Source organism: Physeter macrocephalus, chromosome 5, assembly GCF_002837175.3.
Source record: "Physeter macrocephalus isolate SW-GA chromosome 5, ASM283717v5, whole genome shotgun sequence".
Classification (NCBI taxonomy): domain Eukaryota; kingdom Metazoa; phylum Chordata; class Mammalia; order Artiodactyla; family Physeteridae; genus Physeter; species Physeter macrocephalus.
In genome coordinates, this window is record NC_041218.1 from 17,647,853 (window position 1) to 17,667,686 (window position 19,834).

Here is a 19,834-nt window from a genome sequence, read left to right on the forward strand (position 1 = left end):
TCTAATGTACAGCATGGTGACTATACTTAACAATACTGCATTGTATACTTGAAAGATGCTAAAAGAGTAAATCTTAAAAGGTCTCACCAAAAGAAAAAAAAAAAGTAACTATGAGATGATGGATGTGATAACTCTCCTTGTTGAGGTAATAATTTTGCAATACATACACATATCAAATCACCGTGTGGTATATCTTACACTCATACAATGTTATATGTCAATTATATCACAGTAAAACTGGAAAGAAAGTAAATAAAAATGTGCCCGCCCTCCCCCTCCCCTTCCCCTCCACCCCAGGCAACACACAAAAATAGCTCCCAACACATGCCACCAGCTTTCCATTTCCCAGGCTCTTCCTCTAGAGCTACAAGTTTACAGGGTACATTATCTGTCTTCCATGCATCACCATGCTATCACAGGAGATTGTTTTGCCAAATGTTTCACTCCTGTGAATATGATTCACTATCCATATGGTTTCCAATATCACTTCCTTTGTTGCGTACTACCTAGCCCCTACACCAATGCCATCTATTTAAGGTTTTAGTTCAAGTAACAGCTCACTTCTGACGATGATTTCTGTGTCAGTCAAGATTGACTCAGTGTTGCTGCAGTAATAAACACCACAATCTCATTGGCTTGAAACAACAAAAGTTTAATTATTATTTTACTGGATATCCACTATGGAATGGAAGAGTTCTGCTCATTGTAAGTTGCTCAGGAACCCAGGCTGACTGCAGCCACTGTTTTGAATATTGCTGGCTGCCGTGGGAGAGGGAACAAAGCACTCTGAAGGGTCTTGCATTGGCAAGCCTGGAAGTGACTCATGTTACTTCTGCTCATAACTAATAGGCCAGAATTAGTTACATGACATTATCCAACCACAAGGAAGCCAGGAAGAGCAATTCTCTCTTATGCCTAGGATGGCAGACAAAGGGAAATATTTGTTGGATACCTGCCAAAATAGGTAAAAACAATAGTGAAAATATTTATGATAAGTGAACTTAAAGAGGTTAAAAACAAAAAAAGTGGACTATATGGTAGACATGATTGAGGGACCTGTTTAAAGTGGATGGTCTGAGAGGCCTCTCTGAAGAGGTAACATTTGCACTGAGACCTCAGGAGTGAGCAAAAATTAAAAGAACATTCCAGACAAGAAGCAACAAGCATAACAGCCCTAGGGTGGAATAAGCTTGTTTTTTTCTGAAACTGACAGAAGATGAGATCTATGGGAAACAAAGAAGCAATGGGGTGGGAGGGGAGTGTCGTGAGATGGGAGAGACCATCCGGGTCAGATCACAGAGGGCCCTGAAGGCCATAGCAAATAATTTAGAATTTTATCCTAAAATGCAATAGGAAGCCATTGAAAGGTCTTAAGATAAGAAATGCACGTTTGATTTATGTTTTAAAAAGGTAACTGGCTATGTGGTGAATTAATTGGAAAAGGGTGAGAGTGAAAATGGGGAGACCAGCTGGAGGTGACTGTATCAGTGCAGAGATGACAGGGCTGGGAAGGGTCTTGGGGGGCCAGCAAGCCGGGAGGATGGTGAGAAGTGAACAATTTAAGATATATTTTGAAGGACTTACTGATGGATGGAATAAGAGAAAGGTTGGAGCAGCAGGGGTTATATCTGACTCCCATTGTCAAGGATGAACAAAGCAGGACACTAGTTAAAGTGGTAAGGACAGATTTTTATCGGTAAGAAATATTGCTATAGGGAAAAAGAGTCCAACGTGAACTGAACAAAACTTCCATTTGTATAGAGATGAGTAGGTGTTTTGAAGGGAGAATGAGGGAGGGGTGGTGGAGTGGGGGCTCTGTAGAGTCAGGGAAGTAAAAAATTACAAAAGATCAGTCAGTGTAAATGCGATTAGGCCAGCTGTGTCTGCTAGTGGCAATCATTGAAGTTAGGGTTCTACCCTCCTACACAGACTGGGAGAGAGAGGTCCCATCCTCAGGTGTTGACTGGAACAAACAGGGGCCTTGGTAGCCTTGAATTTTCTCATGCAGGCACTTTAAGGGGGACTGGCATTATTTTAGGATGTGGCCTTGAGCTGATAGGGCCTATGTTCATGTTTGTTCAAGTCTTTATAGACGAAGGTTGAGGCCTAGTCAAGAGGGCTCACAGAGGCCTGGCTAGACTTTGATTTTAGTGACAGGGTGGTTGGTGATGTCATTCACAGAGAAGGCGTGGTGCAGGGGACAACTAGGTTTAGAATCTAGAAGAGACCAAATCCTATTTTGGACATGTTAAGTTTGAGACATTCAAATGGGTAAGAAGTTAAATATCAAAATGGATCACATAAGAGAAGTCTGGGCTGGAGACATAAACCAAGAGCTGTCAGTAGGATGTAACTCCAAGATCACACAGGTGGGAATTAGAAAAGAGATAGGAACTCCAGGATTTACCTAGCAAATTCATCCTTGAGATTTGTTCCCAGAAATGTATCATCATTAGGTATGTGAAGTTGTATTTCTGTCAGAAAGTAAAATTAACAGAATTACAATCAAGGTAGCTATTAAATATTTGGAGATTTTTCTTTTGATTTGAATCCTATCTCTATTTGCTAGTTCTAAATCACAGGCATATATATATATATATATATATATATATATATATATGTTTATTGAACACTACTGTCATATCCCCTTAACAGATATGGAAAACTGAACAGGGCAGGGTTAAATAACTTGCTTGAGGTGACACAAAATTAATAAAAGTTGGGTTCTGTATTCAAAACTAAGCATTCTGGTTCCAGTCTGTGTTCTGAACCCCTATTCTATATGGCAAGCCTAGTAAAGTAGCTTGGTTTATCATCTATCCATTTAGTGGGTCATAAATAATGGACTATACATATATATATGATAGTTCCAATAAGCATTTTTATTGGCTCTCTCTATGTTCATGTGTGCACGCCTGGGTCATTAGGGTTGAGGCACGATTCACTTGGTGGCTGTGCCCCAGGGTGTTACAGCCAAACTCTCGGAAGAGTAGAACCGGTTTCACTAGAACGGTCCTGAAGCTTCAAAGCATTAAAAACAAACGAACAAAAAAATTTAAAAAACACAAATTGTACCGGTCAGTTAAGTTTGCTCTGCCCTATGGCATCAGACTGAATTCCTAGTCTCTGGACATCATTTGCTGGTCGGGGAGATGAGTAGAGTTTTTCCCTCCACTGAACATTACACGTAGTATTGCCACACTCAATTCACATTGTTGTCATAAGTATGCAAGGGTTCCTTGAGGGCAAGAATTGGTTTATGCCATCTTTTTTACTGTAGCCTCTGTGCCTAGCAGAGTCTGACATGCAGGAGGAGCCTAAAGGATGCTTGACAGTAGAGGAAGGAAGGGAAGGAGCAAGGAAGCAGGGGAAGGAGAAAGAAAAGGAGGGAAGGAGGGAAAGAAAAGAGAAGGCAAGGAATTCAAATCAAACATGCCTACTGAACACTACGAAGGTGAGCAACATGCCCTCCAAGGCTGTGGGGTTTTTTAAAGATTTTCCCGTTTATGGGGCGCAGAAACGTCCCGATCCCCTCAGAAATACCCTAAATCTCCCGCCACATGCTTTCTGCCCTTCCTGACCTCTGACCCCCTTGTTTCGCCTCCCAGACCCGCCCACTCCTCCCCCAGCAATCTTCGCCAGCCGTCCCAGACACTGTGCCTGCGCATGCGGGGCGCTCGGCCGCGGGCCGTCGGGGCGGGGTCCCGAGCGGGGCGTTCCGCCGAGGGGAAGAGGAAGAGGAAGTTGGGGGAGGGCCCTAGCTGGGAGTGAACCGGAAGTGCAAGCGCTCCAGCTTCTCTTCGGCCAGGCGGAACCTTCTCTGCTGGCCGGAACCTTCTCTGGTGGGCCCGGTGGCCGCAAAAAACTTTCTTTCTCCCGCCCCAACGGTCGCCGCGGCCAACTGCCTCGCTAGCCTGCCAGCCTACCCCGCCTTCTCTTCGCTCCGGCTCCGCGCGGCCCTGTCTCCCGCTCGCCCGGCGGTATCCGCTTGCTGCTGCCACCGCCTCCTCGTTTTCTGCCCGGCTAGCCGGCCCGCCCCGCTGCAGTGATGTGCGACAAGGAGTTCATGTGGGCCCTGAAAAATGGAGACCTGGATGAGGTGAAAGACTATGTGGCCAAGATTCTCAGCCATCACAACCATCGGCGAGAGCACAAGGAGTTCATGTGGGCCCTGAAAAACGGAGACCTGGATGAGGTGAAAGACTATGTGGCCAAGGTACGTGGGGATGAGTGGAGTCGGCGAGAGCACGGAGGTGGGTTGGAGGGGAGGCTGAGGAAGCTGCTGGGAGCTGGGCTGGCGGGGGCGGGGGTGGGGGAGACCTCCCGGATGGAGGCGGCACCGAGAGAGCCGGGAGGCAGGGAGCGTCCAAACTGAAAGATGGGTCCACACAACGCGGTCGCGTTCTGTGTCAGGTAACTGCCGTGGTGACACAGTCAGGCTCTTGCCTTCCCGACCTCTTGGGGGAGGGGAGAGTGGTGACCCGCTCTTTTAGAGTCACTTATGAGCCCTGATGACTTGAGTTCGGCCCTCTTCTACGCCAGAGTTACACTTAAATCTTTTTCTGGACGAGGTAATTGTCCATCTTGAACCTGCCCACTACTGACTGAAGTAACAAGTGATTGGGATCAGAGGAACGGTTTCTTTAACTTTGGGCCTGTTATGAATTTAAAGTATTCATTGACCGTGAAAAAGAGTACCGAAAATAGCAATAGTTAAAATTCTGAAACTTGGTATCACTTCACTGTGAAGTCTTAACTTTGGGTGTGGCCTTTTCCCTCTCCCCCGCTAAAACAAATAACTTCTTTGCTTCCAGTGGTAAGGTTGTCATTTAGCATCTGGGCGTCTTTAAGTTATCTGAGCAGTTTTCAAACAAGCGTGTGAACTTTGGTTACTGTGTCTTCTTGATTCCATCAGAAATGCTTACATGTGTAATAAATAGTAAGGCAGTTTAGTCACAGTACTCTTGGGGGTAAAATCATGATGAAGAAAGCTAATCTCAAACCTAAACCCAGATGTGAATCCACGTTGTGATCAAGTGGTAAACTTAAAATTCCAAGCTGGCCTGCCTTTGGACCCTGAAATTGTGCATTGTGTAATTAGGAGAGAACTTACATGTGATTTTAATATAGTGATGATCTAAAAAGAAATCTTCCAAAACAAAAGTATGACTTTATTACCTAAGCATGGAGCACATCTTGCTTCTAAAAAGTATAGCTTTATGACATGATCAGGGAGGGCATCTTGCTCACCTTCTAAAAGTGTAAGAAGCCAATCCAGATTTTAGTTCTTCAAAGGATATGACCACTGGTATGTTGCTATGTTTTTGCTTCAGAGTTCTGTTAGAAACAAGTAACCAGAAGCAGAGTTTCTTAAAACTTACAGAATTGTGCAAGGCAAGAAACTGATAGTTTTTACTCTGTTTAGTACCATTACAATTTAGACTTTTCGCATAGTCTGAAATTGGACTTTCTGGATGTTTCCCTTAAGATTAAAGAAAGGAAATTACTTGGAACACTTCAATCCATGTTATGGTTCCAGTGGTGGGACACTGAAGTACTCTGGAAGTGAGTGGGCTTTTGTTTTTCTGTTAATGGTGGAACCTAGGTTATTTGATATTCTTGAGATATGAAAAGTTCTTAAGTACTGAGCTTGCAGCTACAAAAATAACAGTTTATGTAGTGTCTGTCTTCCTGTTATATTATTTAGTATCATCCTTGTGAGTCTTGTAAAGTAAGTCCTTTTATTAGTCCCATTTTACAGATAAGATTACTGAGATGCAGGGTACTTAAGAGAAAAAAAAAAAATCCAAAGTTATAGCGAGAACAAGCGAAGGCAGAACTAAGCTGCTGACTCCCAAACTTAGACTCCTTAACTGCTCCACGCAGTCTCTCACAATCTAAACTGTAATTGTGAAAATTTATGATATCAAGATTTCTAGCAGGACATTCGCAAGGTCCACATCCAGGCAGATTATGCATAGTTTTCAATCATACAAAAATATTTTTGTTAAATGTGCCAATACCAGTGGATTAATTTATTTTCAGTTACTTTTTAAATTAGGTCATTCTATTCAGTTTGATTTAGATTTTTTCCCAATTACTACCATACTGCTTACTCTCATTAACAAAGCAAGATGTGCATGAGAGGGAAGGATAGACAGTCAGAGCAGAGTAAAAGAAAGCATTAAGAACTGGTTTATCCAAAAAGGTTTGACTCTAAAGTAATTCTATGAACAGACCATTGAGCTTTTTCCTTTCTTAGTTTTTATTGGGTAACTTGAGTCTCTTCAAATATCTTTTGCTTTGTTAATGAAAAATAATAAAAAACAAAACAACCAAAAACTAGCACTCCATTTTTTTCTGACTGAGCTCCCCTATTGTGCCTTTTCACATTTCGAGTCCTGATAACAAACATGGTTTCTTCTGCTCAGCTTCTATCTTCCCTGCTTATTCACTGATTTACCTTTTTCATCCACCAATTTATGCACACATTATTATTCTCTGAGTTTATGTAATGTGCATTTATCTGAGTGTGTACAAAGAAAGTACGTAAAGAAACATTTGGACTTGTCTAGTTTTCCTTCTAAGGGGTGAGAATCTTTAAAATACTCTTCTGAGTACTCCTGTGAATATCTCTCACATTGCTAACATTTAAGAATGGACCTGTGGGGGGAAAAAAAAAAAAAAGAATGGACCTGTGGGTGAAGCATTTTAGTAGTTCCCTTTTTTAAAATTAATATTTTAAAAAACAATAATTGTATTTTTTTTTTTATCTGCTTCTGACTTCTATACAGAAATCTGGAGTATGGATAGGCATAAATTGTTGGTTTGGGGTAACTTCTTGAATTCTGAAAAATAAGTTCAGAGTTCCAAAACCATTGAAAATTGTATGTTCCTAAATGGAAAAAGCAGCATATAAAGGAAAACTTAGTTTACTCCATATTAAATATTCATCTGTGTCATTAAAACAATATCTGAAACAAATTGGTTTCTTGACTGACCAAAAGACCATATTTACTTAATTCATCCATTTTTCCTGGGCACCTTTCAGGCCCGCAGTACGTTGCTAAGCCTGGCATAATAGTGAAGAAGTTGGATGCAATGCTCAGAAAACTCAAATGTCTATAGTCAGCAGACCTATGTGGGAAAGCGGTCATGCTTTTAAAGTAGCATGCAAAGTAAAAGTAACATCTCACTTACGTAAGCAGTTTGTCCAATTGGAAAACAAGAGAAAGACGCAAAGTAAGATATTCATGAGCAGTAATGGTAGATATTCACCCATTTTCAATCTGTATGATTCCTCTTGGTGCCTTATTTTTGCCTTCTGTTTCTGCCTTTATGTTAATTTCTCCCATTGGAGTTAATTCGGCCCTCACTTGAGCTCCAGACTGCCTAATGGATAGCGCCATTCAGATAAATTCCAAATTGAGCTCACATTTTCTTCTCAAAAATTGTTTCTATTTCTCTTGTCCCCATTTTGACTAATGACATCATGACCCAATCATTTGCCCAAACTAGAAATTGGGGAATTTTCCCAAATTTCTGAGTGTTATCAAGACTCCCTTTCTTAGTCTCTCTCATACTTTCCTTACTCTACATTTTTATCATCACTACTTTAGATTAGTTGCTGCTGCTTAACCGACTGGACTGTATTTTCCTTGACTGTTGTTTCCCCCTCTTTCCTGGTCAACTTGAACATCTCGGCTGGAGGGATCTCTCTCTAATACGAATCTGAGCATCTTATCTTTTTCAGCCAACCTTCTTCACTGCCCTTATACTTTTGTGATTCCCCATTATTTATTTTTAAAAAGGGCCAACTCCTCCTTGGTTTGGTGTACTAGATCATGAAAATCTGGCCTATGCTTGCCTTTTTAAACTCTCTCTACACGCTCTGCTCCAGACCCTGCTAGGCTGTTTCTTACTTGTGTATCTTCACATGTGCTCTTTCATCCTTCTTGACCAAGTCAGCTCACCTCAGTCCCTAACTCCCAACCTGGTGAGCTATTTTTCCTCTTAGCTTAAATAGCATCTCTTCCAGAGAAGCATTTTGACTTCAAATGGAGTGCTGCTTCTTTTACTTGTTTCACTTATCAAATTGCTGTGATTTTGTTTATATGTCTGTCTTTAATTAAAGGCTGTGAGCCTCTGGAGGATAGATACTATATCCTTTTTCATCTTTGTGTCTCCAGTATAGTGCCAAGGAATTTTCACACATTAAAAGCATATGTTCCAAGTAAGAAATACTTTTTATTCTTAACTTCACTATAGTTTCAACATCTTGCATTAGTTATATAATAATAATTACCATTGACAGGATGACTTATATTGCCAGGTACTAGAAAGCATTCTGTAAGATTTTTACGTAAATTTTCATTTGCCTTTTACCACAGCCTTTCAATATAGGTAATAGTATTCCCATTTTAAAGATGAGGAAATTGAAGCATAGAGAAGTTAAGTAATTTAACAAGGTCACAAAATAAGTAGCACAACTGGGATTTAAACCCAGAGCTGTCTGAATCTACAGCCCATATATTTTTCACCAGGTCAGTCTGCCTTGAAATGGTTATCTGGCTTCTTAGCTCACAGTTGCTTAGCATGAGCACATTAAGAAAATGAGAAAGGGGTTTGCAAGAGGCAAGCACAAGTTATCTCTGTGAATAAGGACATAGTAAAAGGGCTATAGTTTTTTAAATTTTTAACTGTTTAATTGTAAAATTGTTACATTTGGAAATAATTAGCATGGAGACATCTCTGTAAACTTTAAGTCTTGTCAGGTGCTGTCTTTCTCAAAGTGTAAAGAAACTGATTGATTGATTGATTGAAAGCTTGTGGAAACTTTTTTGTTTGTGTAGTCATGCGTAATCTTATAATTTGTATTAATAATTACGATCTTGTACAGTACAGGAAAAGTTAAATTGTGTCTGTTTGCGTTAAGAAGAAATAAAAGTTAACTGAAGTATTGAGACTTCTATTCAGAATGGTTTAAATTAAACAAATGGCACTTTTTTCAAAAGGTATGTTCTTAAAACTTTATATATTTGAGTACTGTGATGCCATGTACAGGTATAATTTCATTTATCACATCAACCCATGAACATAGTTAATATTGTTAACCCAGTTTTAGAGATTTTAGAGATGAAGAAATAGAGGCAAAGATTAAATAACTTGCCCAAGGTCATAAAGCTCTTGAGTAATGAAGCTGAGATTTGAACTTAATCTCTCTGACTTCAAAGCTCCTTGCTATTTATGTCAGCATACCATTGACTTTCATTTCTCAATAATGCTAGGTAACTCAGGGAGTACTGTATTATTAAGTATTAAAAATAATCACAGCAGGATGGTAATTATCCATTGAGACTACTTAGAGGTGAGCTTTGTGATTAGTTTTGAGGATCCAACTCTGAGAGGTGAATGCTTGTGAGTTATATTGATAAGTAGTACATTAGAATCTACAGTAGGTCTGATATATATACTCTCTTGTTTACATGTGCTTCTGTTTCACTTACTGTGAAATACTATACATCAGGCCTCTAACTTCCCTTTCTCTGTGGTTTCCTTTCCCTCTCCAGCCCCCAATCTAATTACACCTGCCTTTGACACTCTGGTACGTTTGAAAAGCAACAATTGTTCACCTTGTGAGAGAAAATGATCTCTTGAACCTGAGAGAAAAGTATCAACTCTAATCTTTAGAAATTGCATGACTTATTGGGATCACTTTTCACTTTCCTAATAAAATAGGCAACTGAAAAGAGGTCCTGATTCACACTATCTTGCATGTATCAGTTTTATGCAGTTTCCTTTTTTGTTGTTTCTTTTTGTTTGTTTGCTTCTTTTTTAAATTATCAGTTTCTTTCTTACAAAAATTTGTCACTGTGTTATGCCCCTTCTGCAGCAGGGCTTGTGACCCAGTCGGAAAGCCAACAGGTCAGCTTGTATAAGAAGGTGCCCTCAGTAGATACAGAAAGTTTAGTATAGATACTTTTCTATTAGTCTTTTACTTTGAATTTAAAATAATGCAAGATCTTTTTAACATTGGAAGACAAGTTTTCACTCAGATGTCCATACGTAGTGTTTTGCTTTGAGATTTTAAACATTATCAAACTAGGGCAAACAATTTAAAGTGTAATAAATTAAAGCTGATTTAAATTTTAAAATGATATGTGCTTATTATTTAAGAGCTAAAGCTGTATTGATAGAATAAAGTGCAACAAGGGTCCCATTGCCCATTCTCCCTACCCAGGTGGTTTTTTAATTTAAAATATAGATTTTATTAGGTATTTTTAAGACAGAAAAGTATAAAAAAGGCAAAAATTGGCCCACAGTTCTACTCTATTAACTTTAAAAAGTGACATTAACTCGGGAACAGATTAGAAAATGCAAGACCTGTGGCTCTCTGCCCTAGTCCCTGTGAACAAAGTTAGCCATTCTTAACAGGTTCACATAATTAATTCCAGAGAAACATTGGAAAACGCGCTTACTCATCCATTTCCCCACTTAAAAAAAATTCTGTGCACACTTCTGCGCTTTGCTTTTTAAAATTCCTTAATAGTTTATTTTAGATTCTACATTGAAATTTATTCATCCCCCTGCCTTTTTAAATGGTGCATACCTCCATTTTATGGATATACCATAATTTATTTAACTAATGCCCCATGATAAACATCTTTTTCCAGCGTATGTTATCATGATTACCTTTGTACATATCCTTGACAGCTTCTTAGGCTATATCTGGATGACCTTCCTGATGAATTTTATCAACTTAGACACACATCAGTAGCACTTGAGACTGATCATTCCCTAAGACATTGCATTTTTGCCATTTGAATAGGTGATTTGCATTTCTTTAATGAGGAAATCAAACATCAGAACTTTATTAGCGTTTGTATTCATTTCCTCAGATTTCTTGTTTATATCTTTTGTTCATTTTTCTAGTAGGTAATTGGTCTGTTTTTTATGGATTTGTATGAGCCCTTTATAAATTAAGGAAGTTAGTTTGTTTATTTATTTATGGCTGCATTGGGTGGGCTTTCTCTAGTTGCGGGAAGCGGGGCCTACTCTTCATTGCAGTGTGCATGCTTCTCATTGTGGTGGGTTCTCTTGTTGCTGAGCACGGGCTCTAGGCGCGCGGGCTTCAGCAGTTGCGGCATGTAGGCTCAGTGGTTGTGGCTCGCAGGCTCTAGAGCGCTGGCTCAGTAGTTGTGGCTCACAGGCTTAGTTGCTCCACGGCATGTGGTATCTTCCTGGACCAGAGCTCAAATCTGTGTCCACTGCATTGGCAGGCGGATTCTTAACCACTGAGCCACCGGGGAAGTCCAGGAAGTTAGTTTTTTTATCATATGTTTTGCAAATATTTTTTCCAGTTTGTGTCTCTTGGCTTCATTTTTTTGGTTGTTGTTTTACAACAGTCTTTACTTTTTATGTGGTTAAATATATCCCTTTTTCCCCCTTTTGTGACTTGGATTTTGTGTCCTATTTAAAGAGACCTGTTTCTTCTCCTCTATCAGATTATGAATAAATTTGGTCTTTCTTCCAGAACTTCTGTTTTTCATTTTTTTGCATTTTAGGCATTTGATCCTTCTGTTACTTATTTTGAAGTAAGGCATGAAATAGGAATATAGTTTGTGTCTTTTTTTTTAACAGTTTCTACATTTATTGTAATTCCCCTTTACCTACTAATCTGAACTATTTATCATAAAGAAAATTCCAATATGTGTTTGGATTTCTTGCTCTTTTTCTATCCATACTAAACTGTTTTCATGGTAGTTTCATATGTTTTAGTGTGGGATAGAGCCACTTTCTCTCTTATATTCTCTTTAGAATTTTTGCAGGAGGGTTCCTATAAGGATTTTTTCCTTTTTTCTATCATTTCAGGGAAACAAGGAGCATTTTTGGAACCTACCTCACATTTAACCCATATAACTTCATAAACATTAAACTTTTTTTTTTTCTGGCTCACTGGCAGCATGTGAAGACATGATGCTTTAGATTTTAATTCTTTATGAAGTAACTTAAGATAGGAGGATATGGTACAGTACAGCAATATTCTGTGTCAAAGTATTTGAAACAATAAAGTTGTGCTTAGGTCATCAAATCACAGCTGAATTGATAATTAAGAATTACTTTATGGTACTACATCAAAAGCCACCTTGTAATGAGAAATATGGCTGGAAGTAATTTTTTTGCAACTTGATTTATTTTTTTAGTCCAGAAACCATTATAAGGGTGTAGAGGACCTGTGATTAATGAAAGCAGTGAGAGAAGAAACAAAAACATAAGCTGACGCAAGAAAATGAAGAGAAAAGAGTCACATTACCTTAAAATTCCACAGACCCATACAATAATTAATATGTATAAATGTAACCTTGAGCTTCAAGAAAAGTTAAAATTTGATCTACTTTTCTCTTATTTAAACAGAGATGTGTATGATATATTTTGGAAAGATTTCTATTTGACCATATAAAGTAATGAATATTTTGATATTTGGGTCTAAATTCTTGGCCCTCTGAAAACTTTAGATATCAGAAAAAGGTAGATAATAAACATATTACCCATAGCATAATAAAAGCCATAGTAGCAAATTCCCTGTCCTTAGGGAATTTGGAATTTTGTGATTGGTTTAACTATGGTTGAATGTATTGGCTTTGCAATTAAATCCTCCAGCTGTGGCTCTCTTACTAACTGGATCACTTTGAATGAGTTAGCTAACTGCTCAGAACTTGAGTTTCCTCAATTGGGGAAAATGGGGATAATGAGACCTACTTAATATATGTAAACTGTATACTGTTTTCCCTGCCATATTGTGAGTGCCAATAAATGTTAACCATTGTGATTAATAATAATAACCAGAAATTTTTTTAGAAGCAAAACTACTTAAAGATCATCTAGTCCACCTCCCTTATTTTGTAGATGAGGAAAAATTAGATGTTAAAGGGCTCGACCCAGATTATACTGCAAATTAGGATTAGGAGTTTAATTCACTTTTCCTGACCTGAACAGGTGCCTTTTTCACTACACTACAGTGTTTTCTAATGAAGTGCTTTATACTAGCTGTTACCTCTATTGGAGTATTCTTTTTTTGCCTCACCTCATTCGCTTGGTAAATTTCTGGTTATTTTAAAGTTTTTGTTCTGCATAGCATTCCCTGACTGTAGTTAATCCCTCGTTTATGCCAACATGGTATCTAATATAGAGCTTTCTTATTATATTATGTTTTAGTGTAGAGTTTCTTAAACTTGAGAGCTATAGGATCCTGACTTGACCGACAAGTCTCTGGACTTGAGTTTGAAAAACTGAGTGGCTTAAGAAACTCAAATCTTGCTCTGTGAATTATGTCTTTAAGTTTTGAATGTTGAAAAAGAGTTTTGTCTTAATGACTGGTTAAAAAAACAAAGGTGAATGTATAGGAGTATATCACTTGTTATTATTTAAGTATTTGAATAGGTATTTGAGCACACAGAGACTCCCCCTCAAAATATTTCTGCAAATCTTGATTTAAGATACAGTGTTTGGGGCTTCCCTGGTGGCGCAGTGGTTGAGAGTCCGCCTGCCGATGCAGGGGACGCGGGTTCATGCCCTGGTCTGGGAAGATCCCACATGCCGCGGAGCGGCTGGGCCCGTGAGCCATGGCCGCTGAGCCTGCGCGGCCGGAGCCTGTGCTCTGCAACCGGAGAGGCCACAACAGTGAGAGGACCGCGTACCGCAAAAAAAAAAGAAAGAAAGAAAGATACAGTGTTTGTAGAGGGGGTGTTGTTTTCTTGGGGGTGGGGCTTCCCAGCCTTTGAAGCCCCTTCCTGTGTTTGAGGAGTTGCCTGCTATATAGTATGAATCTTGGTGAAGTGCAAGCCCTGGCTCCCACTACACAAAAGCAAAAAAGGGCAAATAAATTGCTTTCTCATGCCCAAACTTTAGGAAATTGACCCATAACCCAAACATGGCTAATTGGATGCTTTTATCTGGAGCCTGTGTGGGCACAGTAAAAGACGTAGTGGCAGCAATAAAGCATCCAGTTTCCAAAAGGAGAAGTAGTGATGTGCCCATCGTGACATCTCTTCTGTACCCAGGTGGTTCATGTCACAGATTTTGATTTTTATTTCTTGCCTTTAAGCCTCCTCTCTCAGTTCCTGCCCATTTACTGAGTGTGGTTCTTCAAACTTCCCAGCAATTCTCAGAGCTACTTTTAATACCTGTTTAATGCATTACATTTCTGTTGATCAGTATGAATTGGTTTCTGTTGCTTGCAGTTAAGAACCCCATATTAATTTTTACCTGCCTGTCCCCTGTTGAGCTGTGAATTTTTTAGAAGGTATCTTTGTATTCCCAATCTTTACCACATTGTCTCTTATCCACCTATATAGTTTAGTGAAATTTGAGTTGAAGCCATATCTCTAGGAATTAACCCTTCCTTGCTTGTTGTTTTCAAAGTTGTTTTACCGCATACCTCTTTAAAACAGATGTTCTTAGTGTAAATGATATTTCTCCATTTCCTCACTTAAAAAAATAGCTCAGTTTTCAAACTTACTCTGTTCACTTTTTCCACACTACTGTAATAGTTGTGAAATACAGTAATAGTGATAGCAGTTGTATAAATATAACACAAACTTCTACTTGTAACCTCTTGTGGCCATCATTTTAGAATTTCAGTTAAGAATTTTTAAATTCTTAATTTCATTGCAGCAGTATTTACAGTAGCCAAGATATGGAAGCAACCTAAATGTCCATCAGTGGATGAATGGATAAAGATGTGGTATATGTATATGCAGTGGAATATTACTCAGCCATAACAAAGAATGACATCTTGTCATTTGCCACATGGATGGGCATCAAGGGTATTATGATAAGTGAAATAAGTCAGAGAAAGACAAATACTGTATGATTTTCACATATATGTGGAATCTAAAAACCAAAATAAGTGAACAAACATAACAAAACAGAAATGGATGCATAGATACAGAGAACAAACAGGTGGTTGCCAGAGGGGAAGAGAATGAGAGGGGTGAGTGAAATAGGACATTAAGAGTTATAAACTTCCAGTTACAAAATAAATGAGTCATAGGAATGAAATGTACAGTGTGGGGAATATAGTTAATAATATTGTAATAACTTTGTATGGTGACAGATGGCAACTATTATGGTGATCGATCATTTTGAAATGTATAGAAATATCAAATCACTATGATGTGCACCTGGAACTAACAGTGTTGTAGGTCATTTATACTTCAATTAAAAAAAAGATTACATATATGAAAAGTGCTTTGAATAAAGACATGTGAAAATACTGTTACTCACTGAGGAAAATACTAAAATCTATAAATGTCTTAAATGTAAATGTTTCCATTTTATTTACTATATATATTAATAATTGCCTTAAATTGTCATTTAATCCCAATATAACTTAAATTGTTAAAAAAAAAAATAGAGGACTTCCCTGGTGACACAGTAGTTAAGAATCCACCTGCCAATGCAGGGGACATGGGTTTGATCCCTGGTCTGGGAAGATCCCACATGCTGCAGAGCACCTAAGCCCGTGTGTCACAACTACTGAGCCTGCGATCTAGAGCCTGCAAGCCACAACTACTGAGCCTGTGCTCTAGAGCCCGTGAGCCACAGCTACCGAGCCTGTGTGCCACAACTACTGAAGCCCGCGTGCCTAGAGCCTGTACTCCACAACAGGAGAAGCCACCACAATGAGAAGCCCACGCCCTGCAACGAAGAGGAGCCCCTGCTCACCGCAACTAGAGAAAGCCCGCGCACGGCAATGAAGACCCAATGCAGCCAAAAATAAATAAATTAAAAAAAAAAAACCTCAGCTTTCTCATCTGAAAATAGGGATTACAATAGTACCCACTTCACGTTTTAGCCATAAATTTTATGCAAAAATTTTACCCAATTTTTAAAAGAGATAGTTAATGTAAAATTTAACAAAGCAGTGCCTAAGATATTGTAACTGTGTAGTAAATATTTGCTATTTGTGTTGTTTTTATTTAGACCCTTTCCTAAGAGGAGGCTTAGAGACATCAAGGCTGTCTTATGGCTTGGACTTTGTAAGCCATACAGTCTCTGTCACCAGTGTTCATCTCTGCGGTTGTTAAAAAGTAGCCATAGATGTTATGTAAACAAATGAGCATGTCTGTGTGCCAGTAAAACTTTATTTACAAAAATAGGCAGCAGATGAGGTTTGGCCCCACTGGTCATAGTTTGCTCACTCCTGCATAACATTGAAGTTACAAAAACCAGGTTGTCTGATAAACTAAATTTCATTTCTTTCCCCTTGAGTTTTTGAAATCTAAAATAATTAAAATATATGATCAAATATAAAACTTATTTTGGGGACCAGCCTTTCCAAAAATATGATCTTTATGGTTTAAAGGTATTGAACTGTAAGGAAAAGCAAGGCATGAAAAGCCATGTACAGATAGGGGGAAGAAAGAAGAGAGGCTGAATGAAATTCTTTAAAAGAAAAAGTATAGTGTTTCTACAGTAAATTTGAACCTTTAGGCAAGAGGCCTAAAATTATTCTGAAAATTTAGGATCATTACTTATAAACATGCAAAGAGAAACTAATTTAGATCTTTAAACTGTGAAAGGGAATTTTACAAAATCTTCTCAGCTATCAAAGGTCATCCATCACCAAAAACGTGCCAGAATTCTTCTCTTTCCGGCCCTAGTGCCAGTCGCGTGACCTGGCTTGATTTCCAACTCTAGGAGTGAAAGAGAAGGCTAGTTAGCACAGTTCTCACTGGTTCATTCACAGTTCATTCATCAAATATCATTTGAGACCTACGGTGCTGGCCAGTGTATTCAATAACTCTTCTGAGGATGAGTCTTCTTTGGTAGGTTCAGATAAAAGGGTGTACAGGACAAACAACAGATAAGATAGATAGTTGTATGGGTTCTCAATAAATTATTTCCCTATTTAATATGTGACATATGAAAAGAACTTAGAAAGCAACTATACAAACGTGTTAAGAAAACATACAACTGTATCAAAAGAATAGACTGCTGTAAGAGCCAAGAAGTCATATTTGGTTGCAATATAGAGGAGAATGAACGCTATAGAACATCACATTCAAAATGGAAGATAACGAGAACAGAATGCCTTCCCTTTGAGTACTCTATGCCAGGTATGGTCCCATGTGATAAATAAATATACATACAGATATGTATGAAATTTAGTCCTTACATCTACCCAGGTAGGCCTTATCTCCATTTTATAGTTAGGGAAATGGAAATTAAGTAACTTGCCTGCAGTCCTACAACTAATGAGTGGAAGGATTGGATTTGATCTGATTCGTTCCAGAAGAGTATTCTTTCCACATCATTGGCAATGAAATGTTTCAGAACTACATGTGAAATACTAGATGGGAAAAAAATCAAGATTAAGTATTACAGTAGGTAAAACATTGAGATCAAACCAGCAGAAGATAGGGAAGAACATAAAAGTTTGAACTGATACAGAAATACACGTTTTCAGAAAAAAGACCCCAGATTGGAAATAGATGGTCCCTACACTTCTATTCAAAATTAATAAACCCAAATGAAGAGCAAGATACATGCTGGCTAAAGTGATTAACTATGAAATTTTTTTTCTTTTAGTCTGTAAGCTTCTGGGCAAAATAATAACATTAACTTCCAAGGGGTTAAAAAAAATCATCTTACCTTTAGATTATTTTCTATGATGGTACTGGAAAACAGTGAAATAAGCAGTTCTGTCAGGAATAAAAGATATGAAGAAGTATATTTAAGTTGTCATTCATGTATGGTGGCGACAAAAAATCAATCTTAAGAAATATATAACCCCCTTCGCACTCAGATTTCTACAGAGATCATGCCTGAAATTTTAGGGACTGAATTTTTCTTTCTCTTCCCTTTCTTCTCTCTTGCCCCCTCCGTTCCTCCCTTTCTCCCTCTCTCTCCTTATCATGGGATTATTTACAGATGCAGCCTTTAAGAATATAAACTGTTGGAACAGAGTACAAGGGATTTCCCAGGCTACATAATATTTTTAGGAATTTATTCCAATTATGGAGCCATGAATTAGTTTCTTGAAAATGAAGCTACTTTTTGATCATATTAATCTTTTTCCACATTGAGATACTGCTATAATGTTTTGGATGGATTTTCTTAATTTTGGTAGTCTGTCTTTTTTTTTTTTAACATCTTTATTTGAGTATAACTGTTTTACAATAGTGTGTTAGTTTCTCCTTTACAACAAAGTGAATCAGTTATACATATGTTCCCATATCTCTTCCCTCTTGCGTCACCCTCCCTCCCACCCTCCCTATCCCACCCCTCTAGGTGGTCACAAAGCACAGAGGTGATCTCCCTGTGCTATGTGGCAGCTTCCCACTAGCTAACTAATTTACATTTGGTAGTGTGTATATGTCCCTGCCACTCTCTCACTTTGTCACAGTTTACCCTTCCCCCTCCCCATATCCTCAAGTCCATGCTCTAGTAGGTCTGTGTTTTATTCCCGTCCTACCACTAATCTTTTCATGACATTTTTTTCTTAGATTCCATATATATGTGTTAGCATACGGTATTTGTTTTTCTCCTTCTGACTTACTTCACTCTGTATGACAGACTCCAGGTCTATCCACCTCATTACAAATAACTCAGTTTCATTTCTTTTTATGGCTGAGTAATATTCCATTGTATATATGTGCCACATCTTCTTTATCCATTCATCTGTTGATGGACACTTAGGTTGCTTCCATGCCGTGACTGTCTTTAAATAAAAACCATTATTTCTCCTACTGGTTCCTTGGCTGCTGCTTCTGTTGTACAGATCTTCCTCAACTTACCATGGGGTTACGTCCCAGTAAACCCATGGTAAGTTGAAAATATCATAAATTGAAAATGCATTTAATACACCTGACGTGTCAAACATCACTGCTTAGCTTCACCTACATTCAGTGCACTCAGAACACCTAGGTTAGCCTATAGTTGGGCAAAATCATCTAATGCAAGGACTATTTTTTAATAAAGTGCTGACCATCTCGTGTAATTTATTGACTACTGTACTGACAAGCAGAGTGCTTGTCTGGGTCCGTGGTGGTTGCATCTATCCGCTGTCTCCTGGTGTGGTCGCGTGGCTGGTGGGGAGCTGGGGCTTTGCCACCCAGCATCAGGAGGAAGTGTCTTTCCCCATACGGTGGGCCCGAGGAAAGCTCAAAATTCAAAAGTCGAAGTAGTTTCTACTGAATGCGTATTGCTTTCGCATTACTGTAAAGTTAAAAAATCCTAAGTTGATTTTCTTACTCGTGAAAAGTATATTCAGTCACTCGGTAATACTGATTTCCGTTCAAGAACGCTATAGTCGAGTTGGAGAGAAAAGATGAACACACAGGAGGAGAGGCAAAGAATTTCCCCCTGAAAACTGGTTGGTATAGCGTGCTCTAGGATCTCAGAGGGAAAAGAATCAACAGAGGGTAGTCCTGGAGGGCTTTACGGAGGAGGTGGGAATTGAGCTTGTTCTTAGCGGATGGTTAGTATTGGAGCAGCTGGAGAGAACAGAGAGAGAGGGAAGGCGTTGAAGATGTGGAACAAGACGGATAAAGCGTGGAGGTGAGCAGAGAGCTGCGTGCTTGTCCCAGCCAATCCTGATGAACTCAAGTGATTAGTTCAGAACCGCTCCCGTGGGGGTGTCATCTCCATCCTCAAGGACCCCAGGAGTGGAGGCAGAGGACAGGTGGCGAGGAACGAGCGCAGCCCTGGGCCACGGGGAAGGTTCACCCACTGCACCCGGATGCCGAGGGGGAGGGGCTCCGAGGAGGGAGGGATGCTCAGGCGGGGACAGCGCTGCACAGATGCAGGGAATGGGGGGCGGGGCTGGGGG

General features: G+C 39.1%; 1 protein-coding gene across 1 annotated transcript in view; it reads left to right on the top strand.

Annotated features, from left to right (window-relative positions):
* The first annotated feature begins 3,825 nt into the window (after positions 1–3,825).
* Positions 3,826–19,834, top strand: part of MTPN (myotrophin) — a 67,086-nt gene continuing 51,077 nt past the window's right edge. Inside the window, exons 1-2 of the mRNA XM_024128595.2 lie at positions 3,826–4,099; positions 4,196–4,216. Of these exons, the coding sequence (XP_023984363.1) occupies positions 4,049–4,099; positions 4,196–4,216 (72 nt within the window). The 5' untranslated portion in view covers positions 3,826–4,048. The remainder of the gene's footprint in view (positions 4,100–4,195; positions 4,217–19,834) is intronic.